The following is a 24,911-nucleotide window of genomic DNA, read 5'->3' as shown; positions in this document are numbered from 1 at the left end:
TGATACATTAGATTTTATTCATTTATCTGTCGAAATTGAATACTTAGCTGGCATTTTTACATTTAAATGACCTTTGCTGTCATGTAACACTCACTTAAAGTAATGTTTAAAAACACTATTTTATAATACTTTTAAGTGTAATCTTTAGCAAATCTCAAAATTAATGTTTTTCATACTGTACATTATAATGCTGTGATGCCTAAATTCACTTTATTTAAGTTTTTAATGCATTGTTTTTCATTTATTTAGACAAACTAGTACATATATTTTTTATATTGTCCATTTATTGGTTATCAAACATAACATAAAAATAAATATCGGTATAAGCCAGACAATTATCAAATAACCAATGTTATATTTTTTTAGGCTCCAACCTGAAATCCAGCACTGGGACTCCACCTGGACCATCTATCTATGTCGACCTAGCTTACATTCCCAACCACTGCAGTGCTAAAAATGTTGATCAAGAGTTCTTCAAGCGAGTGCGAGCAGCATACTACGTCGTCAGTGGAAATGATCCAGGCAGTGGTGAACCCAGTCGTGCAGTTCTAGATGCACTCCTAGAAGGGAAAGCGCAATGGGGCACTAATCTCCAGGTACCATTTTACTTTACATTAAAAACTAAAAGTCATGGAACAAAGTTGGTGCATCTGTTGTAGTAATACTCTAAAGTGGGATATGGGGACACAAGGAGTGTTAGGGAGTAAGCAAAAAAAAATTGGATTTTCAAAAACATTTTTTTTTAAACTAAATGTATTTTTTGGCCTGTTAAAGTTCAAACTCAAAATATTAATTAAATATGTTTAATGTAAGGATTTGTTTGAAAATTGACATTACTATTTTCTATTACTGGTCTCTAAACTTTTTCTTTTTCTTTTTTAAACAGATCTTTTATAGTTAATCTGACAATGACAATCTTCTTCTCATTTAGGTCACTTTAATCCCTACACATGACACAGAGGTAACTCGGGACTGGTATCAGCAGACCCATGAGAAACAGCAGGACCTGAATATAATGGTCTTGGCCAGCAGCAGCACAGTGGTCATGCAAGATGAATCTTTCCCTGCCTGCAAAATAGAATTTTGAATTGTTTTTCTTTTAAAAGCTTGCCATTCATTCCTCATTCATTTCTAATCTTTTAGGTTTAGATGAGTTACTCCACCCACAGCCTTCCATCCGCTAATATTTATAGTTGATATTCTAATCCTCAAAATGCAACAAAATCCTAGTGCTGTCAAAGGACTTTAATGTAAGCTTTGGTCCTGAATCTATTGTACATTTTTGATTGCTTCTGCGAGGCTTTGGCAGAAAACTGAATGTTCACTAGCTAGCTGCTATGAAATAGTAATATAATGTTCAACGTAGGCTGAAGTTGCATTGCAAATTGAGTTTTTCTTATTTTCTTTAACATAACTTAAAGAGACCAAGATTTTGTCCTGCCTGGAATTTGAATTTCGAAGCACAAAAAATGCCCTCTGTAAGTTGGTTAATGCACCATCTGATTCATGTTCTGCATCATTTATCATCAATCTTAGCTACATATAGACACAGTTGCCTGGGAAAAAATACTCTAAACATAAGGTCACATGGCCTTAGAGCAAATAACTTCAAGAACAGACTCAAAACAGTTTTGTCTTGTGAGCTACTATTACAATGAGGCTAGACACAGACTCTCCATGAGATCACATACCAGCACATAGAGTGAAGAACGAAATAACTGTACTCTAAATTGCTAATCCAAAGAGGTTTTGTGCCAAATCTCAGTTCTTTCAAATGGTGATTTAAAAAAAAAAAATCAACCAACCATAATCCAAGATTTATGTCCTTTAGTTGACAAGAGATGGATCATTCTTTATTCAAACATGCAATCCAAAATAGTTTTATCTCAATAATGTGATAGTAGTGAAGACTGTACATGCTTATACATGCTTTTAAGAGTAAGGCAAAGTAGAGGGCATCTTTACAAACTACCAATTCACTAATATGACAGAACTTGGTTGAATAGGCTCTGATATGAAAATATGACTGGCTATAGAAGGTTATAGAAAGAATAACAGTTGTGTTTATTTGGCATTGTGGTTACTTTCCTAAAGCATGATGCTCTTCAGACTAAACTTTGTCGGTATATTTATCTAGGGATCCGTTTAGGGGTTCTGTTGGGTCCACCTTTCTCTTCAAAAACGGACTAATAACGAGCATCTCGCATCCCATCTGTCCATTATTTGAGTAGACCACCATTAGAGTCAGATGGAAATTGTATTTTACTGTCAATTACATGATGGTCTGTTGCTTGAGTGATTTTGTTATGATAATTTTATATAAAATCATCAAAGTATGATTGAAATTTAAATGCAGCCACTTTAGGATCAACTTAATCTGTTTTATATGTTAATGTGGAGGATCCAGACTTGTAACTTGCTGAATGTTTTTTTTTTGTGTTAGGCTGATATACAGTACTTGACCAGATTCCAAACCCCCCCCCCCCCCCAAGCTGAGATTCCCTTACCCACAAGCACTTTAGGTTTAACTGGTTTAAAAGGAAACTGGCGGTGGAAATGACACTATATATCAAAATGTAGCAAAAGAGACATTTGTTATAGAGAGACTAATAAATAGAATTAAATAGATTTCATGGTTGTTGTGAGAGCAGACAGTGAGGGTAACCCTCGTGTGCCTTTTGCGTGTTCTTTGACGAAGAAAATGCTGAGTCATTACACAGACGTTTGGTTTATATATATATATATATATATATAACAATACTCCTGTGTAGCCTATTGTATTATCTGGAATTAGAAATTCTTTATAGCCTTACTTCAAGTTTACGCTAATATAGTTATTACAGTTTTGATTTAATGACAAAGAGTATTATAAAAGGTGTTTGAAATGATAACATTGCTGCACCAAGTACGATTGCACTTTTCTAAAATAAAGTGAGTTTAGTAGATAGGCATCATGTAAATAATTAAGTAATATTAATTTATTTGAAAAAGCTAATTTTGTCTGACGAATTTTGTCTGACTAAGCCGGTTTTCCACCGTCGGGCTGAACGGTTCTAAGAACGGTAGGGAACAGTTCCACTTGAGCTTGGTTCAGCACAGCATGATTACAAACCGTTCTCGGGGCGAAATTCTCAGCAAGGTTGGTGCTACGTGCGTGTAATGATGTGGCCACTCAGGATTGGTCACTTGTCTGTTGCCTGGCTGCCAGTTTCTCTGTAGCTAGCCAAGCACGCTATTTGAGCAAGTTTAACGCAAGTTAATAATAAAATTAAAATCTGATCATCCTCCATAACGCGGTCACTATTTAACTCTCATGCCATACCAAGGCAAGGACTAACGCATTTGTATTACATTCCAAAGAGCTGTTATCAGCCCCGCAGTGGAAAATGAAACCATATCACGGAATGGAACGGTTAAGCAACGAGAACGGTTTGACCTGACAGTGGAAACGCGGATAGACTATATTAAACTGTATGAAGGTCAGTTATTGAAAACAGTATCAATAAATTCACTGGCGTTTTATGGAGCTTATCTCGTTTAATGATGGTAAAATATTAATTCAACCTAACCTGAAATTACACCATTTACAAAAAAGGCAGGAAGAATGTATTAGCAGTCTGTCATTGGCTTATGCATTTGAAACTGAAATAGACTTAATTTGAGAAAGCTGCCCTACATATTTTACATTATGAGCCGTTTCTCTAATAGCAAAACATCAAGGCCTCATTGGTAAATGCACAATTGTTTTGTCCTTGAAAGTAGCCTTGCTTTAGAGGCAGCAGTGCCATCATCTACCATTTTCCAAAGCAAGCTCTGAAACACTGAATCTCTTACCTTAATCCAGTATATTTACAATGAGTGGATCTGATTTTAGTCTGTCTAGATTTTTTTTTTATGTAAAAGTCAGTATTTAGCATTGCAGTGGACTTCATATTGTGTTATTTGAATATAGATTTAGTTCACTCAGAAAAGTTGTCTTTAAGATGGTCAAAGTGACAGGGTCTTTGTGTACTTTAACTAACAGAACGCACAGGTTACCAGTGGTGGTCAAAGAACTCACTCATAGAGCCTCTAAAAGACAGTAGCCTTGAAAATTAAACTAGTTTATTCGTTTAATATATACAGTCTAATACCCAATCCCACTGGTGTGCACAAATGAAACCCACACTGAGACCAAAATCTTTTTTTTTTTTCCTCTTTTGCTAGAAGGATTATGTTAAAATAGGCTGAATATGTACTGTACTGTACGTCCTATGGTCTGGATATATTTTCATATTTGAAAATGTTTTATTTCAAATAACTGGCCTTAGTAACAAGTACTATATGGTCTTGTTGATTAGCTGTGATTTCTTTACACAAAAATAGTTTTGTGTTAAAGATGAATGCACTAACTTTAAATAATATTTTTGAATGTAAAAATTGCTTTGCTGGATGCTTCTTGAACAAAACAAAGAACTAGCAAAATATGCACATGGAACAGTGAACCTCAGAAAATGGGTCACCGAAAGAATCGTGGTTAGAATCGTGAATGACTCATGACAAAATATTACATGTTCAGCTATTGCTGATTTTAATACAATTACAGAACTCTCTTAAAAATAAGATTCAACAACTTTGGTTTGCAGAGGGCTACCAACTACACACTGAACACTGAATACACTACAGACGTAAGGTTTCCTCCTTTACAATGACTTGAAATGCCAAAATAGAAATCAAAACAAATGGCGTAACCTGTACATATAAATCAATATAGCTGACGTGGTCATTTATGTGAAACGCTTTCTTTTCAGGAAGTTCTATGGTTATTGTAATTCTAATTTCCTAAAGGTAAAAAAAGACTGCAAAGTTAAAGTACCTCTACAAATCTCTATTAGTTCAATTTCATTCCACATCATCATGTGATGGATTCATTTGGCCATATGTCATGCATACGTATCCATCTTTGCATGTGACCTTATTAGTTATACTCCTGAATGTAATCGTTTAATGATCAGAAATTAAAACAAAACTATTTTAAGAAGATATATTTGAAGCTAACTGTCTTTATGGTACTGAAATATGCATATATTAATGGGCTTGGCTTCTGTTTACCCTAAGATGTTGTCGAGAAGATGCTGTGATATTTCCTCGTTCTTTGGCGCTATATGAATCTTAGTTCTCTTCTTCTTTAGTGCAATATTCAACATTTTGTCTTTAAAATCTCAATGCAAAAGTAGATTTCTGCTGATTTGCTGTAAAGGGAACCATCCTGGTGATCATCAATAAAAAAACATAAAAATTTGGGAAAGTCTTTCTGTGTGGTTCGTTTTGTTATTTTATTTTCCACTGACACTTAACTTGTCAGACTGTTGACTTAAAAAACACTGCATGAAAAGAGGTGTATATGGACCAGTATAACCACTGTAGAATTTTGGACAAAACTGGGAGTATTACTGACCAGATATGGGAAATACCACAGGTCCGTGCCGAAATGATACCAATTCGGATGTACAGTATATTGAGGTATTCTTCCATGCGACAGCCATTTATTGCCATGGCAAGTAATCCCCTTAAAGCCGGGTTCACACTGTACGATTTGGCTGTTTGAGACAAATGTTTAAAATCCTAAAAGGTTCCTCTGATCCTAGGACAAAATCTGAAGTCTTTGATCACTAGTTTGACATGTTCGCCGACAGCCGATTAATGACCTTTGCGATCAAATTTGACCTCCAACGAAATTCTGCCAGTGTCCGAAGATTTGACTCACAGTCCTGGTTTGTGGCTTCTCCTACGACGATCACACATGTAATGCAGCTCACAGTCACCGAACGTCACGGACTGATGATGTAAAACTTCGGACGAGTCTGTTTTTAACGCGTCTTGACTGTTGTACAGTCTGACATGAATGGCAACTGAGATCCTACAGTGTGGCATGGCTTACAGAGGTATTCATGTTCATACAGTCTGACAAGCAACAGTCGTAAAAAAAAGGACTATTATAAATCGTACAGAGTGCACCTGGCTTAAGGCATTTTTTCAGAGGAAATTCACACCTTTGTGCCACCCTCCCTTTTTGGTCGTTCATGTTAATGGCTTGGTTGCTTTGAGACTAAACCCACCCCCAAACCAGCACACAGACGGTCCTCAAAAATCATTTCAATTTTAAACTTGAAATCTATCCCACCCAAAACCCTTAAAACAAAGTGACTTGGTTGGTTACATTTAAAATATATCCCTCCCAAAACCCTTACAGCTGGGTGATGGCCCAACCTATGCAATACAACATCTACTTTCAGTCAAAGATTTCAAACAAAAGCAGTAAATAACACATGAAATGATGTGTACCTGCAGATTCCATTCCTCACTGTAGCTCCTGCATGCATCCATTAACAACATCTTCCTCATCCTATATTGAGCTCCCCCATTTCTGTCCTTCACAATGCTCTTTCTGTGTTTGTCTCGGTTGACCTCGTCTCCTGCAACTGCAAAATAACAGTAATGTAACAACCGAAAACACTCACTACAAATTAATAACAGCATACCTATTTAAAAAGTTACATCAAGTGTTTTATCAGTTTCTAAACTTACTGTTGTCTCTCTTCTGCCTTTTTTGACTGTTTCAGCTGGGCCTTACTGGGATGAAACTATGAAAACTTCTTCCTCAGCCTCACTATAAATATATAAGGGAGGCAGGATACATAAGACATTAAATATATGGTTAGTAAAGAGAAAATATTTAATTGGATAGATAAAAAACAATATAAAAAATGGATATTAAAAGATTGCAACAACCTTCTGAATGTTACTTTTTATAATCTCAGAAGATGACCCTGGGAAACTGGAAAAGAGGAACCAATATCTGAGGATATATATATAGTTTTGACATTAAATAAATTAGTTTTACATAATATAGATAATCAGTCATACTTGGTTTGTGCTTGATGTTGAAGTGGATTCTTCTCAGAACTGTGCAGGCTTGTGTTTCAGTCTGTAGCTTTGGCTGAAATGGTTCCTCAAGAAGTCTGCCAGGTTTCGCTAGAGAAATAAGCAACCTGGTCTCAAACAACGAGCCCAAAATATGCAAACTGATCCGGCAATTTAAAACAAACAAAAAAACCTAAGTGACCCCTGGTTTTGGGGGGTGGGTAGCAGATCACCAGCCGCTGTGCCTTCAACTGACGGATGCACAGAACAACAGATAAACGCTTTCTCTCGTGCATTCAGATGGGCAATTAAAGCAATCTGCAAATAGATGTAGTGTATCTATAAATGTTTACAGTGAAAAAGAAATTACTGGCTTCTTTGATGTCATTGACAAATTATCAGAACAAAATAACTTTTTTAATTACTTACGGTATTTAAAAATAACAATTTCACTCTGGAATGATTGAAAGGGATTTTGTTCCAGTTTTCTGTTATGTTCTGCCAAAATGTTAGTTTTCATTCCTTGTTTCAAGGACCAAATGACATGGCATTGCAAAATGTATTCTAACATTAGGGGAACATTATTTTAAAGTTAGGGGAATATTAAAATAACGTTAGGGGAACGTTAAAGTAACGTTATAATATCGTTAGGGGAACATTAGAATAACGTTATAGCACCATCAAAATAATGTTACAGCAACGTTAAAATAACATTAGGGGAACATTAAAATAACGTTAGAATAATGTTAAAGTAACTGTTAGGCCTACATTCCCCGAACTGTCTCGGGAACAAAGGAAAAAGCGTTAAAAAAAAATAAAAAATAAAAAAGGGGCAGGCGAGAACACACTTCAATCCTCCGTCCCAGAGTGAAGACGACATTTATATACATCAAAGAAAGGATTTTATTTACAACAACAACAACAAAAAAAGACCCCCAAAAAAGGACAGAACATTGGTTAGCCTACTAGGGAGCAATGGCTCAGGAGAGAGCAAGGCCTAAAATAACGAACAAAACAGCCCACTAACTAATTTTGGGAAGAGTCCTAACTAACCTAAGAAAGGTTAAACAAAAAGAAATAAACAACATAAACTTCCCTCAACTCCCTTGCTATACAAAAACAGGGAAACAAAACAGTATTTAAAGAAAAAGGCACTCACAGCTTCCCTCACAATAGTAACCATTAAACAGGTTAACAGGAACACAATACCTTCTGTTTAATTTTTAGTTGAAGTGAGATCAAGATCACTTAACACGGGTCACTGCTAAACTCAGTTAGCCACCGCTAATTCACAAATAACGTTAACGTTACTGTTTTTAAATGTCAGATGCAAACAGATTTTTTCAACAGATCTCATCTGGAGCAGGGGAGAAGTGTGTTTCTCTTACGAGAGTATCTCTCGTACTGCGTAATAGCTTACGCTGGGGAAAACCTCTTTTCCACGAGATATTGAAGCCAAAAATTATCCTTAATTTTTTATTAATGTAAAACGCTTTGCAGCAGCAAGCAGACACAGGCGATACAGCTCGCGCGCCTATTGGCTGCTCTTGCGGCAAATGCAGCAGCCTATCGAGAGAGACTCTGCGTGGCGTAATGACCAATGGGGGCAACTCGCGCCCATATCGTCACGTCCCGCCTGAAAGGGCGTGGTCTCACTCTATAAATATGCTCGTTAGGCTGGTACAAGCTGATTTTCATCTCTTCAGCGAAGCACACGCATCGCTGGATCCGGAGTGAGAAGCCGCGCCGTCGAAGCAAGCTTTTCAGCGGGACGAGCTCTGGAGTCGCTGGCCTCGCCGCCTTCAACTGCCGTACCTGCTGCGCTTTCCGGCGTTCTATATCCTTTTATATCACTTTGTATCCTTACTCTGCTGAGAGTGTTTGCTCGCTTACTTGACGCGACTCACACTTCTCATCACAAAAGAGCTGCGTCTTTTTAAAGATGCCATCCTGTGGCTCGTGCCGCGCCCCACTCAGCGACGGGGACCGTCACGTCATCTGTGTGTCCTGCCTGGGTGAGGATCACGCGGCCATCGCACTCGCTGACGGCGGATGCCCTCATTGCGAGCTTTTTGCCTATGGTGACTCTGAGGACTCGCCTGGCATCATTCTCCGAGCCTTCACCACAGCCCGCCGTGGTGCCGCGCCGCAAGAAGCGCCGCGCCCAGCGCGCTCCCGAGCTCTCTCCAGCCCGCCAAAGCTCGCCGGTTCGCCCGCCAGCTTCGCCGGCTTCGCTCGAGTCGCTCACTGACGGACAACGGCCGCCGCCTGCCGCCGCGTCCATCCACGAGTTCGACGAACCCACCGAGGCTTGTTCTCTTCTGGCATCTGATAGCGAGGATTGGGCGAGCTCCGTGGACCTCCCCTCCGCTAGCGTTTCCCGCCAAACCACTGGTAAGAGAGCCGGCATTGAGACTGAGCTGATGCGTCTGCTCTCTCAGGCCGTGGAAAGCATCGGCCTCGACTGGGAGGCGCCCGCGCAACAGCGCGTCGTCAGGGAAACGGGCCAGCGAGTCGTCAGGGAAACGGGCCAGCATCAAGACCGCGAGCCCTAAAACCGCGGCTAGCTTTCTTTACGTTATAAGAAATCTACCCCGCCCCCCATCGGCGTGCGTCACCGGCAAATGAGAAAAGAGTGTGTTTTAGTCCCCGCCGAGGCCGGACTAATCTTTATTTCTCAAACATTTCTCAGCTCCTAGTTTGAGCGGCTGAAAATGTCATTATTGCAGCAATGAGCCTGTTGTATAACACGCACACCTGCATACAAACGCATACAAACTCTTATCTGCTTGTGGTAATGTAGTTCTCCCTGTGGTCCAGTGGCAGAACCCGAAGCCTTCGCGCGAGAGACCCGTGTTCGATCCCGGCTCTTGCAGCAGATAAAAATTTAGTCTCGCCGCGGCCAGACTTCCACCGAAACTTTTCGCTCGTTCAGTTCCAGAAAATGCGACTGTTCCAGTGTATTTTGCAGTAAACAAGCTGGTACCACGGCCCGCTTGCCTGCACATAAAGGCCGTTTCCACGGCGACCCAGAAAAATCATGTAATCATTGTATTTCTGGTTTTCCGGCCACAGCCGATGGTGTTATAAGTGTAATAAAATGCTCACAGCCCAATGTTCATTTCTACACACAAACACAGCCCGCCACGGTACAGGGCTCGCACAAATGAAATCGACGCATGTCAATTGTGCATTAAATGTAGTGAATGTGCCCACAACCCAGTGCCCACAAACACTACCACGGTTTCTGTAAAACGAAACCAACACAAGTCTTCCTAGCCTCCTAGGAAATCGACGGTGTTTCAGTCTCGCCGTGGCCAGACTTCCACTGAAATTTTCGCTCGTTCAGTTCCAGAAAATGTGACTGTTCCAGTGTATTTTGCAGTAAGCAAGCCAGTACCATGCCCGCTTGCCTGCACACAAATGCTGTTCCCACGGCGACCCAGATAAATCACATAAACGGTGTATTTTCTGGTATTCCGGCCACAGCCGATGGTGTTATGAGTGTATTGAAAATGCCCACAACCCAGGGCTCATTTCTACACACAAACACAGCCCGCAAAAATGCAGGGCTCGCACAAACAAAATCGCCTCATGTCGATTGTGCACTAAATGTAGTGAATGTGCCTACGTCTCAGTGCCCACAAACACTACACACCACATGTCCCACGGGTTCTGTAAAAACGAAACCAACACGCATTCAGTCAGCTCAGGCCGACGGTGTTTTTCAGTGCAGTAAATGTGCCCGCTGTCCTGCGCCCACATTCACTCACAGACATGTTAAGCCCCACGGGGCTCGCCCCGCTCTCTCTCCCTCAGCAAACTGCTATAAGGGTTTTGAGCGCGGCCAGGCTGCCCGCCGCGATCGGCGCGCCCCCCGCCTCACACACTGTAAACACAGTGTCTGCGTTACAGCACGCCGGAGCTTCCTTTGCTGTCACTATGTCTCGGCCAGAGCCCAGATCTCATTCTACCCCTAGCTATTCACGCGAAAGTGTGGGCACAGCTTCCTGGGGTATCAGAATGGGTGCTGAACACTATAAAAAGAGGCTATTCGTTACAGTTCGCTACAGTTCGCTACAGTTCGTTACAGACGACGGTGAAAAATGAAGTATCTCATCTACTTCGAGCCGAGATAGCAAAACTACTGAGCAAAGGTGCTATAGAACCTTTATCTCAAGCTCAGAGCAAAGGGGGCCTACACAGCAGATATTTTCTGGTACCGAAAAAAGATGGAGGTCTCAGACCCATTTTAGATCTGCGACAGCTGAACAGAGCGCTTGTGAACGCCAGTTCAGAATGCTTACGACCAGGAAAATCCTCGCGCAAGTGCGCCACGGGGACTGGTTTATGTCAATAGATCTGAAAGACGCCTATTTCCAACTACAAATAGCGTCCCATCACAGGCGATTCTTGAGATTCGCTTTCGAGGGCCAGGCATTTTAATACACAGTCCTGCCGTTCGGCCTGTCCCTAGCACCTCGTACATTCACGAAGTGCATGGACGCGGCGCTCGCACCCCTGAGACGTCAGGGCATGCGAGTCCTGAACTACTTGGACGATTGGCTGATTCTAGCTCGATCACGATCGGAGCTCATAGAACACAGGGCCGCATTACTCGAGCACCTCGAGGAGCTGGGCCTCACAGTCAATTGGGCGAGGAGCTCACTGTCTCCCAGTCAGAAAATTTCCTTTCTGGGAACAGTGTTAGACTCGCTATCCATGACGGCACGCCTGTCACCAGAGCGCGGACTAAATATTCAGTGCGTCGCGAAATCCTTCCGCCACGGCTCGATAGTTCCGCTCAAAAGGTTTCAGAAAATGCTGGGGCTGATGGCCTCAGCGGCCTCTGTACTCCAGTTGGGCTTGCGTCGCATGCGCCCACTGCAGATGTGGCTGAAAGCGCGGGTTCCACCCAGGGCATGGACAGCGGGTCTGTTTCGCCTCAGGGTCGACCTACAGTGTGTTTCAGCTCTGGAACCTTAGAAAATAACCGACTGGTATCAGTCAGGTGTGAGTCTGGGGACCGCTTCGAGTGTGAAGGTGGTGTCTACGGACGCCTCCACCTCGGGGTGGGGAGCGCTGCTCGAGGGCAGACCGCTAGCTGGCCTGTGGTCAGAACGGGAAAAGCTCCTTCACATAAACTGCTTGGAGATGATAGCAGTCGACAAAGCGCTACGGCGTTTTTGTCCCCAGGTAACAGGCCACCACGTCTTGGTCCAGTCGGACAACATGTCAGTGGTGGCATACATAAATCGCCAGGGCGGCGTCAGGTCACGAAACCTTCACAGGCTGACGGAACGCCTCCTGGTCTGGGCTCAGCACAACCTGCTCTCACTGAGAGCAGCGCACGTGCCTGGTCACCTGAATGTGGGACCAGACAGACTGTCCAGGAACAATGTTCCAGCAGGGGAATGGTCGCTGCACCCGCAGACGATCCAGCTGCTGTGGAAAACGTTCGGCAGAGCACAGGTGGACCTATTCGCGTCCCACGAAAATGCTCATTGCCCGAAGTTTTTCTCGAAAAGCAAGGACGCGCTGGCTCATGTTTGGCCCCGCTGCCCCCTATATGCTTTTCTTCCTGTCTCGCTCCTGCCTCAGGTGTTGGAACGAATCAGGGAAAACGGATGCCCAGTGCTGCTCGTAGCTCCGCTCTGGACAAACCAGACGTGGTTCCCTGCCCTGATGCAGCTGACCAGCACTGCCCCATGGCCTGTACCATTGAGGAGAGACCTCCTCTCTCAGGCGGAGGGCTCGATTTGGCACCCTCGCCCGGAGCTGTGGTCCCTGCACGCATGGGCCATCAACGGGTACCCACTAGCCTCCCAGAAGGAGTATTAAACACGATCGCGCAGGCTAGAGCTCCGTCTACCAGGCGGCTCTACTCCTCGAAATGGTCTGTTTTCTCTGCATGGTGTCAAGCCCAGAGTTTTTCACCTGTGGAATGCGGGGTTTCGGAAGTGCTTTCCTTCCTTCAAGAGCTACTGGATAAGGGCAGGACCCCATCCACGCTCAAAGTATATGTGGCGGCCATAGCAACGTTTGCAAAACCGGTGTCTGGCCAGTCGCTGGGGAATAACGACTTAGTCGTGCGTTTCCTTAGGGGAGCTCGGAGGCTAAACCCTCCCAGGCCCCCTTCAGTCCCGACGTGGGACCTTTCCACGGTCCTGGAGGCCATGAAAGGCGCCCCGTTCGAGCCAATCCAGCTGGTGGACATGAAACACCTGTCGTTCAAAACAGTGTTTCTCATGGCTCTCGCTTCAGTGAAGCGCATAAGGGACTTACAGGCGCTTTCAGTAAGCGCGTCATGTATGGAGTTTGGGCCTAATGACTCGAAGGTCATTCTCAAACCTAAGCACGGGTATGTGCCGAAATCCCTCAATACACCGTTTAGGGCTCAGGTAATTTCCCTGTCCGCCCTTCCGGTTCTCAATGAGGAGGAGGACGCGAGTCTCCTTTGCCCCGTCAGGGCATTAAGAGCTTATGTGTCACGCTCGTCTGTTTTCAGACAGACTGAGCAGCTTTTCGTTTTGTTTGGCGGGCGCTCCAAGGGACTTGCCGCCTCAAAACAGAGCCTATCCAGATGGATAGTGGATGCCATTGCGCTCACTTACACTGCAAAGGGCCTGCAGTGCCCCTTGGGTGTCAGAGCGCACTCCACGAGAGGCGTGGCCTCTTCGTGGGCATGGTCTAGCGGGGTTTCCCTGCAAGATATCTGTACGGACGCGGGCTGGGCCTCGCCGTCTACATTTATGAAATACTATAACCTGGAGGTACCCGCCTTACAAGCTAAGCTTTTGGCGGTCAAAAAAATTCAGTGCTATCTGCCCCGCTGTGCGGCCCAGATGCTGAGTTTACTGGAGCCCCATGAGTGTTGACACACGTATGGCCACCCAGATCAGGCTGAAAGCTTTCACCCTGGCTGCGCGTTTTATTGTCATATGATAGCCCCGCTGGGTGCTATTTTATAAGGAATGACTCTTCCAGCCTCTCTTCCTCCACTCTATGTGAGTTTATGGTGATTATGCACTATATGAGCCCTGGGCTTCGGCCCCTGGGACTTTGGTGTTGGATCCCTGTACGCACGGCGTGTTGCATTGTGTTCCCCTAGCGTAAGCTATTACGCAGTACGAGAGATACTCTCGTAAGAGAACGTACTCGGTTACTAACGTAACCTCGGTTCTCTCTAGAGAGGGAACGAGTACTGCGTATCTTGCCGTGCTTGGAATACGCTCTGGTTCGCTTCGGCGATGAAAACCAGCTTGTACCAGCCTAACGAGCATATTTATAAAGTGAGACCACGCCCTTTCTGGCGGGACGTGACGATATGGGCGCGAGTTGCCCCCATTGGTCATTACGTCACGCAGAGTCTCTCTCGATAGGCTGCTGCATTTGCCGCAAGAGCAGCCAATAGGCGCGCGAGCTGTATCGCCTGTGTCTGCTTGCTGCTGCAAAGCGTTTTACATTAATAAAAAATTAAGGATAATTTTTGGCTTCAATATCTCGTGGAAAAGAGGTTTTCCCCAGCGTAAGCTATTACGCAGTACTCGTTCCCTCTCTAGAGAGAACCGAGGTTACGTTAGTAACCGAGTACGGTCTCACTGCTGCAAACACTGGACTGCCCCATCTCAGACACACTCGACATAAACGAGTTACAGGTGCATGGTTAAAAATTGGACATGAACCACACCCTCTCAAGTCGAATTTACCACTGGGAACTTGATCATTTTGATAACTTAGTCAAGTTACCGAGTTGGACGGGCCATAAACTTTAAACATGGCGAGAACGATAGCTGGCTGTAACCGCTATTCTTTATTAGTTTGTTGATGTCAAAGAACAGGACGCTAAGTTACATATAATTTTCGCTGTAATAAGATTTTCCAAAAAATAACGAATAAAGGTGTCCTCCGTGATTCATGTTCCTTCCGACAACAAAGCACATGAATTCGACGAGCTCGTATTAATCACGTTAGAAAATTTCCGATAACACCTGAAGGCAGCATTCAACAGTTTCTCCTCCTCTCTCTTAACAAGGACATTACCTCATACTAATATACTAACTGAACATTCACAGCTCTTCCAAAATCTCTTGGCAGGAGCTGAAGTGGTTGTAAGCCTCTCAGTCTCCGGGAACCGGCCGATGACACACTTCTTAATTCGCGAGCTCACCGTCGCCGAGTATTGGACTCGAGCTGTTGCTATGACGATTACCAGCAGGCCAGATTTTAGAGCAGAGAGGTGGGAGCAATTTATGATATTGTCTTTCAAACCTGATTAATAGCCTCGATAACCTGTCAGAATTTATATCACACATACATTGTTAACGTTATATGAATTATGCAGCTACTATGCAATTCAAACTAGGCAAAGTCAATACGCATGATATAAATCACTTCAAAGACCCGATCTGAATTTTATTTCACTATTCCACTCCATCAGGTCCCTCTGGGAAAACATACTCTGGACGTTTACCATATGTCCCCACATGAATGAAAATGAGCTAACAGTAGCACAGTATGACTTCATCTTTAGCTCCCAGGTTGCCTGTGATGACTTCTCACACACACTTTACTTTGCAGTCTCACAGTTGAAGTCAATAAGCAGATGAGAATCCGTCCCTATAGCAACACAGCAGCACAGCTGAGGGCAAAGCATGAGTCATCATTATTGTTTTGCTTCACTCTCTTTGAGACACACCACAGATTGAATTTTAAAACTGCATTAGGTCTGAGAGACCAACAAATCATTTTCAGGTACAAGTCAATGGTTCGGTAAACTCTGAAGCACCCGTGCCTTTCATTCATTAAACATAATACCACACACAAATATACATTACAGCAATTTTATTAAGTAATACAATTCTCTAAAATTAAATATACTTATTTAAACTTACAGCGTAAACACAACAGCAGATTGCAAACAGCTGAACATTCTCGAAAGTCTATTGCAGCTCATTGGGCACACATTTATTCATTCCCAAACAATACCTTTTGCATTTCATAGAATAAAAATACAGCAATTTTCTTTTAAATCTGAAAATAAATCATAATCAAACATCTAAAAAAAAAATCATAAAATAATTCTAATATACACAAACCAAAGAACAGTGGTAGAATTACATTTACTCGACTGGTATTAAATATTCATATTTCGTGTGGTCTTATTGGTCTATTTGCTCCTTTGGGTATTTATTCGAGTTGCATTATTCTGTGCCGTGTAATTACATTGGTGTGGGGTGACAAAAAAAGAAGCACAGACAATTACCATTGTCTGTAATGTCTGTCTCTCTGCCACTGAATCTGGGATCATAATTACTATCTGACTCCAACGGAAGAGCTAATTACTGGTTCCAGAGCTGTATTTGCTGACAGATCAAACTATCAGCTGATGAATCGCGGCCAAAATGGCTCTCTATTGTTCAGGCAGAAGTGCAGATAGTACGATATTAGCAGCTTACAAGTTATAACTAGGACCATATCAATCTTAAAGTCGATCTTTCTGCAAAACTGATCAAAAGTGTTTCCAAGACATCTACTCGTTGAATCCAAAGTTGGATGAAGACTCTGCTACAGATGGAGACGATGGCCCAGAGCTGGATACCGTACTGGAAGGCTCACCGGTGTCTGCACACACAAACATACACAGAGTTAGAGGTCCGTTGCATGAAAGGGATTTTCAACAAACATCTTAACCGTCACTCTTACCTATAAGTGTTTATACTAAGCAGTTCACAATAGTTTCTAGCAAAACACGGCAATGAAGCAGAAGCAGTTGCTATATGTACGATATCTCCCACAATAAACTGAACATATGGACCACTGACTTTTAAACAAGTTTAACATTTACGTAACTAAGCAGCTGTACTACAATATTTGAGTTAGGAAGATTTTTAATGGGGACTGACGGATGATAGAGCATCCTAAAGTCCGAGCACACTGTTTCTATGAGTGTACACAGGATACCTTTATATTTGTCAAACGCATAGTTTTTGTACTCACGCATCAACGCCACTGTTCCTGTATGGTGATTAGATTCACTGATTTTGCCACCCTGAACTTAAGCACGAAAGTACAGAATGATGCATCCTGTGTTCGGTGCCTAGTCCTGTGTGCTAACCGGCTTTACAGTACTGGAAGTAAGAAATCTAAACCAAACTGGTCCAAAGACAAAAAATCTATTATTTTAGGGGGCAGGGGAAAACACCCAAGCCGGCCGCAATAAACAGTTGCTTTTTACAGAATTTTTTATTTGTAGTTTTTGTCTTTTGAAGAAAATATCCTTTAAATGTATTCGTGTCGTATCATATTAATTAATTTTAATACATTTTTCTTTTGAATAAAATGACGCATAATTTTAATCGAAAAACATATTTTAGACCGAAAGATTAAAATATATATTTATACACTTCTATTGAAAAGTTTGGGGTTGTGCTCTTATGCTCATCAAGGCTGCATTTATTTGATAAAAAATACAGTAAAACAGTAACAACAACAAAAATTAAAATCCTTTTTGCAATTCCACTTGGTACTGCTAATGTCACAGTAATTTACACTTCACCTTTAATTGGGTCATATGATGTCATTTTAAAAGTTCTTTATTTTCATTATAGAATGTTAACATGCTTTAAATGTAAAAAAACAAAACCCATTATTTGTCATATACTGTATTTTATTGCAGCTCCTCTATTCCCAGTCTGTCCGAAACACTCTGATTTCTACAAAGCCCCTCCTTCTGAAAAGCTCAGAGTGCTCTGATTGGCCAGCTGACCCAATGCATTGTGATTGGCCAAACACCTCAAGCATGTGTCGGAAATGTAACAATCCTCACCTTAAGTCAAACACAGCGTATCCGCAACATGATGACAAAACTACAATTCACTGAAGCCTTGTCTTCTCTATTTGAGGCATTATGCTAATATTTCACATTGCGACTTGGACGTTTAAGGTTATAATATCTGGACTTGGATCGAAGCGTTTGTGAGCTTTGTAAATTTGCAGATCTTATACATGCACAAACAGATACATTACACACCAAAGCAAAAAGAAAACATTAAAGGGATAGTTCACTTTGAAATAAATTTTTGGTATGTTTTAGCTGACCTCAAGGGCATCCAAGATGTAGGTGTCTTTGTTTCCGCAGTAGTTTCAATTTTGATATTTTTAGGTCAAACCGTTCTTGTCTGTCAGTCATATAATGCAGGTCTATGGTAACTTCCTCAAAGAGCATGCACAGAGAAGTCCAAATTGAACATGATTTAATGACTCGTAAATGTAAGTACACATTAATGGCCTAAGACACGAAACGAGCGGTTTGTGTGAGAAAACGAACAGTATTTATATCGTTTTTACCTCTTGTAACGCACAGACCGAAGCGCCCGCGCCCTCAGATCACTTGGACGTGACTGTGATTACAAGAGGTAAAAACGATATAAATACTGTTCGTTTTCTCACACACACCGCTCGTTTCGTGTCTCAGGCCATCATTGTGTACTTACATTTATGAGTCATTAAATCATGTTTAATTTGGACTTCTCTGTGCATGCTCTTTGAGGTGGTGACCATAGACCTGCATTATATGACTGACAGACAAGAACGGTTTGACCTAAAAATATCAAAATTGAAACTACTGCGGAAACAAAGACACCTACATCTTGGATGCCCTTGAGGTAAGCTAAAACATTTTAAAAAAAAATATTGCAAAGTGAACTATCCCTTTAAAAAGCATCATATGACCCTTTTAAAGCACATTCAAAATGAATCTTTAAAAAAAACACACAAAAAACACACATTCAGCCAAACCAGAACCTGTTGGCAGATTATACGTATTTGTTTCATCAATCATCATTCACATGACCACATTTATATAACCGATATCCTTCTGTAGTGCCCTACATAAAAATCCTCATAGAACTAATGTTATGTAACCAAAAACAGAACAATTACACTATTAATCTAAGAGATACATTTGTCTTCCAGCATGTTCCTGGCCCTGCTTTCACAAACAATGATATTATAGTAAATGGGTTGCAAAGAGGCAGACATAGCAGTGACTAACGCAACCTAGATTTTTACTGAAAGCTGCTGCTAAAGCCCAGACTGCACATAAATCACTAAACTCTCAGGGGAAACTCTGCGGCATTAAAAGCCAACAGTAATCATCTAAAATGTCAGAGTTAAAAAATATAATAAACTCAATGACTTATCTACTTCTGCAGCAAATACGGGGTTTCACATCCCTTCTAATAATGACCATTGAAAGTCCCCTCAATGTTCCTTCCCCTACTAAAAAACATACTGTGGAGGACGGTTATGAGATGGCGGTACGTTGAAATATATCATGGTGAAGTGAGGTATACTCACACCAGATGGGTTTTGCAGTCGGTTGGTTCAGCTGGACTGGGGTGGACACTGGGGTCTCCTGACTATCAACATCTATGGATGGCTGGGAGTGTGACTCAAACATGGCAGACAGAGCTAAAGAGAAAATAGAAGGATATGTGATTTGTACACTACCGGTCAAGAAACATTTCTTATTATTATGTAACATATAATATCCCTTATGATCAATTTAATGCATCTTTGTCAGGGGTGCCATAACAGGGGGAAGGTTTGGATGCTTCCAAGGGCCAAACTCTTGAATGGTAGTAGTCTATCGCCGTGTTCCACAAAAATATCAAGCAGCACGACTATTTTCAACATTGATAATAATGTTGGAGAGTTAGTCATTCATTTCCTTCTCTGTGGGCCTCAAATTAGTTCACGTAGTGTAACAGCGCAGCGCTTCTGTGTTGTACGTCACATGCATCACACACATGACCAGCATCGGCCAATAGTGAGCCTACGTGTGACGTACAACTCACTCGAGGCCCACAGAGAAGGAAATGAATAGTTGAATAAAGTCGTTGTTTTTGGTTGTTTTTTGCGCACAAAAAGTATTCTCGTCGCTTGATAAACTTAAGATTGAGCCACTGTAGTCACTTGGACTATTTTAACGATGTCTTTAATGACTTTTCGGGGCCGGCATGTTTCAATCCCTTAAGAAGCCTATGGAGGAGTGATCCAGCTCTCAGATTTCATTAAAAATATCTTAATTTGTGTTCCGAAGATGAACGAAAGTCTTACGGGGTTGGAACAACATGAGGGTGAGTAATTACTGACAGAATTTTCCTTTTTGGGTGAACTATCCGTTTAAGATGTTTCAATGTGTTTGGTGTCCATTCCGTGTAAATTAATTATAGTTTGTGTAAAAGTGATCAACATCCTCGTTTAAATTAGATTTCATGATTACCAAGTGTAATAATAAACATGAATGTATCCGTCCACTTACATTTGAGCCTCTTGAATTGTGCCTGACTCCCGTTCTTGCACAGCACCGTGAGGAACTCGTCCACCTGCTTGAGGGACAGTGAGTTGTGCAGTGTCTCCAGTGGATAGATGGAGGGCACCAGGGAGCAACCTTCAAACCCTGCAGCAGATTCCAAATTCAGTGGCAGCCATCATTACAGATATCCCACAAACACTCTTTGAGCTCTTGTACACGAGACAATCAAGCCAACCTCATGTGACCTGCAAGCACTGTATGGCCACACAAACTCCACCTAACACCATTTAGTCATTCATTGGGGATACAGAACTGTATTTAGGCAGCCCAAAATCTCAAAGATGGAACAACAGCACCATAAAGCAAATGAAATAGCATTTTACCATGTTGTTGGCTTTGGACACATTAGAATCTTCACAATTAATTTGACGGAAATGAAAACAAGTTCTAGAACTTTGGTCTACTAACAAAGTGTTTGGCATCTCGTATGCTGAAAGAATTAGAATGGAGAAATGCTGCAGAGTGCAGACTAATAAACCAATTAGGAGCTTTACATGTTTAACTAACCAAAGAAATGCTGGAGAAACGAACTTTAATGACACTAATACAGTAGATTGAAATGAGTTTAATTACTTCTTTGTATGCTTATGTGTTTAGGTTAGCAGTAATGTAACTAGATGATGATAAAGAACACGCTTAATATTTAAGTGGCACTTTTCCCCAGTTTAATTATGACGAAAAAGAACATACTCAACCTAGAGGCAGTTTAATTCAGCTCTTCATATGACTAGGGAGTTTGCATATTGTTAAAAAAAGCTTTCTTTATCTCTTAAGCTGGGTGCACTGTAATTCTTGTCTGTCCTTTACAATGGTTGGTTATCAGACTGAACGGTGTCCTCCAGTGACCTGTTAACTTGAGAACTTCAGCAAGCGGATCATTCAGTCAGTGAGTTGAATTCGTGAACGAATCAGTCCCGATTTATGAGCGAATCATTTTGTGTTTTCAAGGAAGCAATCAATTTTGTCAGGCTGATTTGTTTTGCATAGCAAATATAGTCATGCTGTTTGTACACCGCATATGGCAACATCTACAAGCAATAAAAACAGTTTGACTACTCTGCTATTTTTACTCCAGACGAACCAGAACACTATGAATCAATTAAAATACAAAACCTTAGAATGATTAACAAATAAGTGATGCACATTCCTGTTCCTTACATATGTTGCATATTAAATACATTAACTGCTTTCTATTTGAATACAGTTTAAAATGTAATTTATTCCTGTTATGCAAAGCTGAATTTTCAGCAGCCATTATTCCAGTCTTTAGTGTCACATGATCCTTCAGATATTTTGTAACATTATAAATGTCTTTGGACCTCACTTTCTGACCTCAATTTGTCCTTGCTGAATAAAAGTATTAATATCTTTAAAAAATTCTATATATATATATATATATATATATATATATATATTATATATATATATATATATATATATACACACATATATATATATATATATATATATATATATATATATATATATGTATATATATGTATATATATAGTATTAATATCTTTAAAAAATGCTATATATATATATATATATATATAGAGAGAGAGAGAGAGAGAGAGAGAGAGAGAGAGAGGAGAGAGAGAGAGAGAGAGAGAGAGAGAGAGAGAGAGAGAGAGAGAGAATTAAAACCTTATAATTGTATAAATAATAAATGTGTTGTTAAACTATTTTATGAGCAGGATGAATAAAATAAGCAAAATTTCATATTGAACATCAGTGTTGAATCATAATTCATGTTTTACCACTTCATAAAATCAAAACAGCACTGAAGGCATTTACATTACTTTTACCTAATTCTTTTTTCTGTTTTTGGAAATGGTAAAATTGCATTTTCAATCAAGTTAAGTACTCTAAAAAAATGTGTAAAAAGGTGCAAGATGGCTTCATAAGAGCATTATACTTACTCTATGCAGACGTCAACATAAGCAAGCGGTCTTCACATTCATCGAGCCATATGTACATGCATGCGGTAAGAAAAGAGGAACAGAGGTTATGAGGTGTTATACAGCAGAAAGAAAGGCCACTGAGTGAAGAAAAGCAAGAAGTCAGATAAAAGAGCAGAGCAGATCCTGTAATGCAATGGCATAAGCTGAAGCCTCACACTTCCAGAAGCGGGGGAATGACTGAGCAAATGACAAAAGGGCTGACCAGAGAGGCATTCTGGGGGCTTGTGGCCAGCACAGAGCAGGTGGGAGGAGCAGTGGTGTAGGTGGTCAGCAGAGAGCCCAGCTAACAGCTTTACCACCTGATGCTCATCTAAGAGCGCTGATGGAGAGAAAGATGAAACACTGAAAGGATGCAAGTGGTGAAGGTTAACAACAAATGTCTGGAGAGAGGAATTCTGGGAAGGTAGAGGAGAGGTGGGAAGGTAAAGAATCGTGTTAGTTTTGATTGAATAGTACTTTTAATTTGTCATTTGTATTTATAAAAGCAAAAAAAATAATGTTTTATTAGCAAATAAATATATACTTTTATTTATTTAAACAATAATTAAAAAAAAAGTCCAGGCATGAGAATTCTGGGAAGGTAGAGGAGAAGAGAGAAGGTAAAGAATAGTGTTAATTTTTTAAAGTATTATTAATTTCTCATTAATGAAGGAATAAATAAACAAACAAAAAACAGGAATTATGAGAAGATGGAGCGTGGAAGGTAGTGATAGTATTCTCATATTTTTTCCCATCACCATGTAGTAACAGGAGGGATGAGGTAAGCAAAGATGTGGCAAAGATGGAGGAGGGATGGTGTGGGCCGTAGGGAAGCAAAGGCTTCGGGGATTCAGGAGGGAACTAAACACAGCAGGTTGAGCGGGAACAAAAGGATGACAGTTGGAGGAGGAGAAGGAGGAAGAGAGAAGAAGGAGAGGCACTGCAATGAGGATCCACTGCCTCAACCCCTGCTGAGATGATTTTATAGGAGTGACTCAGCAACGTATAATTGATGACCTGAAATAATGTTTTTTGTTTTGTCAGGACCTATTTTCAGAGGCAGCCCGAGTGCAATTAAAGTCCATGTAAGAAGCAAAGCCTCTGAACACAGCCTGAAGATTGGGCGAAGCTCTCTGCTTTAGCAACAAATGTTCAACTTATGCTATTTCTATTTGAATGAAACACTTGAATGTTTCACATAGCATGCAAAAACTCCTGAAGTTTGTTGTACTTACAAAGTCAGCTAGAGCAATAATCTTGACCTGAAGCAATTTTCCATGCACTTCTGTTCTATGAAAGCTAATTTTACACAACATGCATATAATACAAACTATTGCCTCTGTATTATCTAACTGATATACTTCATCCGTTTTTAGACAGAAAAACAGTCCAAATAAATTACATAATATTTCCAAATATAAATAATCAGTATTATTTACATAAATGAGAATGAAATTACAATAATTTACAGTGCAAAATGTCATTAACAGTGCAAAATGCTAATGATCACAAATTAATCACATCAATAGTGCAAAATGCTATTGATGTCAAATTACAAAAATTACTAATAATTATATAAATAGTAATTTAATAAATTACAAAATTAATGAGTTAAATTAAGTGACATCAACAGTGCCAAATGGTACCTAAATTACAATTTATCACATAAATAATATAAATTAATAATACATTAAAAATTACAGAATGAATAATACATTAAATAACAATAAATAAAAGTGCAAAATTCTATTGATGTCAAATATAATAATTATAGTTATTTTAAGTTTCTTTGTTACACTATAATTATACATTTAAGTACTGAGTAATATTAAGTATACATGAAGAGTTTGGTTCCAAAACGCGATAAACGCCATTTTTTAAAAAAATTAGTTACTGCAAAAATCAGTATTGTATCTGGTTGGTATTGAAAAGTCAATGTTTAATTTTAAGTAAAATGCGATATCCGCCGTGTTATTCTGTCATGTTTTCTCCCTTTCTTTCCAAACCGCGACAAACGCCAGTCTCCCTTCTCTGCAGAATGCTCTCAACCAATCACAACGCACCATTCCACGCAATGTAAACGGTAACGGCAGCGCCTTAAATACACCCGGCTTCCTAGTTTTTCTTATCTATTTTGTATCTATTTTCATTTGAATATGAAAAAAAAAAACTTTTATATTGATTCAATGAATTAATTGCATTTTGAATTTTAAAAAAAAAAATGGATTTATTACATTTTGGGGAAAAAAATAATCAGTTTTTATAATAAATCTATGAAAATCAAAACCTGGATTTTAATTATTTTTGTTATTATGACCTACAAATGCTATGTGAAAGTTTGAAACAGAAAATAGTGGTTTTCATCTTTCCACTTTCTTGGTAAAGAAAACACATTTTTACTCAAATTAATCTAAATGGATTTATTGCGTTTTGGAACCAAACTCTTCACATGTACTTACTATAGGGTTAGGATTAGGATTTGGTTTGGTTTAGGGTTAGTTGCATGTAATTATGCTTAATTTGTAGGTATTACTATAGTAACTACATGTAACATAGTAACAATGACACTGTAAAATAAAGTGTTACCTAATTATATAAATAGTAATTCAATAAAATTACACAATTGATAATAAATAAAATGACTGGCATTAAAAATGCAACACACTTAGGTAGTCGAAAGCTTA

The 24,911-nt window shown here is 40.4% G+C and overlaps 2 protein-coding genes and 1 long non-coding RNA gene across 13 annotated transcripts in view; 1 reads left to right on the top strand and 2 right to left on the bottom strand.

The window, feature by feature from the left end:
• map1ab (microtubule-associated protein 1Ab) overlaps window positions 1–2,463 on the top strand; it is a 47,123-nt gene extending 44,660 nt beyond the window's left edge. For both annotated transcript variants that reach the window (XM_056251091.1, XM_056251093.1), the window contains 2 exons: window positions 367–596; window positions 932–2,463. In XM_056251091.1, coding sequence (XP_056107066.1) covers window positions 367–596; window positions 932–1,087 — 386 coding nt within the window. In that variant the 3' untranslated portion in view covers window positions 1,088–2,463. The remainder of the gene's footprint in view (window positions 1–366; window positions 597–931) is intronic.
• The window catches only part of LOC130085363 (uncharacterized), a 42,311-nt gene extending 35,662 nt beyond the window's left edge, over window positions 1–6,649 (bottom strand). The window contains exons 1-2 of the long non-coding RNA XR_008807138.1: window positions 6,568–6,649; window positions 6,345–6,461 (exon numbers count right to left, since the gene is read on the bottom strand). This is a non-coding gene — a long non-coding RNA (uncharacterized LOC130085363). The remainder of the gene's footprint in view (window positions 1–6,344; window positions 6,462–6,567) is intronic.
• Window positions 6,650–15,733: 9,084 nt separating this feature from the next.
• Window positions 15,734–24,911, bottom strand: part of ppip5k1b (diphosphoinositol pentakisphosphate kinase 1b) — a 35,399-nt gene continuing 26,221 nt past the window's right edge. For 5 of the 10 annotated variants that reach the window (XM_056251080.1, XM_056251082.1, XM_056251084.1 and 2 more), the window contains 4 exons: window positions 22,451–22,558; window positions 20,231–20,368; window positions 19,264–19,377; window positions 15,734–16,527 (listed from right to left, as the gene is read on the bottom strand). In XM_056251080.1, coding sequence (XP_056107055.1) covers window positions 16,436–16,527; window positions 19,264–19,377; window positions 20,231–20,368; window positions 22,451–22,558 — 452 coding nt within the window. In that variant the 3' untranslated portion in view covers window positions 15,734–16,435. The remainder of the gene's footprint in view (window positions 16,528–19,263; window positions 19,378–20,230; window positions 20,369–22,450; window positions 22,559–24,911) is intronic. The other 5 variants (XM_056251086.1, XM_056251087.1, XM_056251089.1 and 2 more) reach the window with 1 other exon arrangement.

This window comes from Rhinichthys klamathensis, unplaced genomic scaffold (genome assembly GCF_029890125.1).
Source record: "Rhinichthys klamathensis goyatoka isolate OS25496 unplaced genomic scaffold, OSU_Roscu_1.1 h1tg000076l_1, whole genome shotgun sequence".
NCBI classification, from domain to species: domain Eukaryota; kingdom Metazoa; phylum Chordata; class Actinopteri; order Cypriniformes; family Leuciscidae; genus Rhinichthys; species Rhinichthys klamathensis.
The sequence above is the reverse complement of the archived record's forward strand: the minus strand, read 5'-3'. Positions and strand labels throughout refer to the sequence as shown.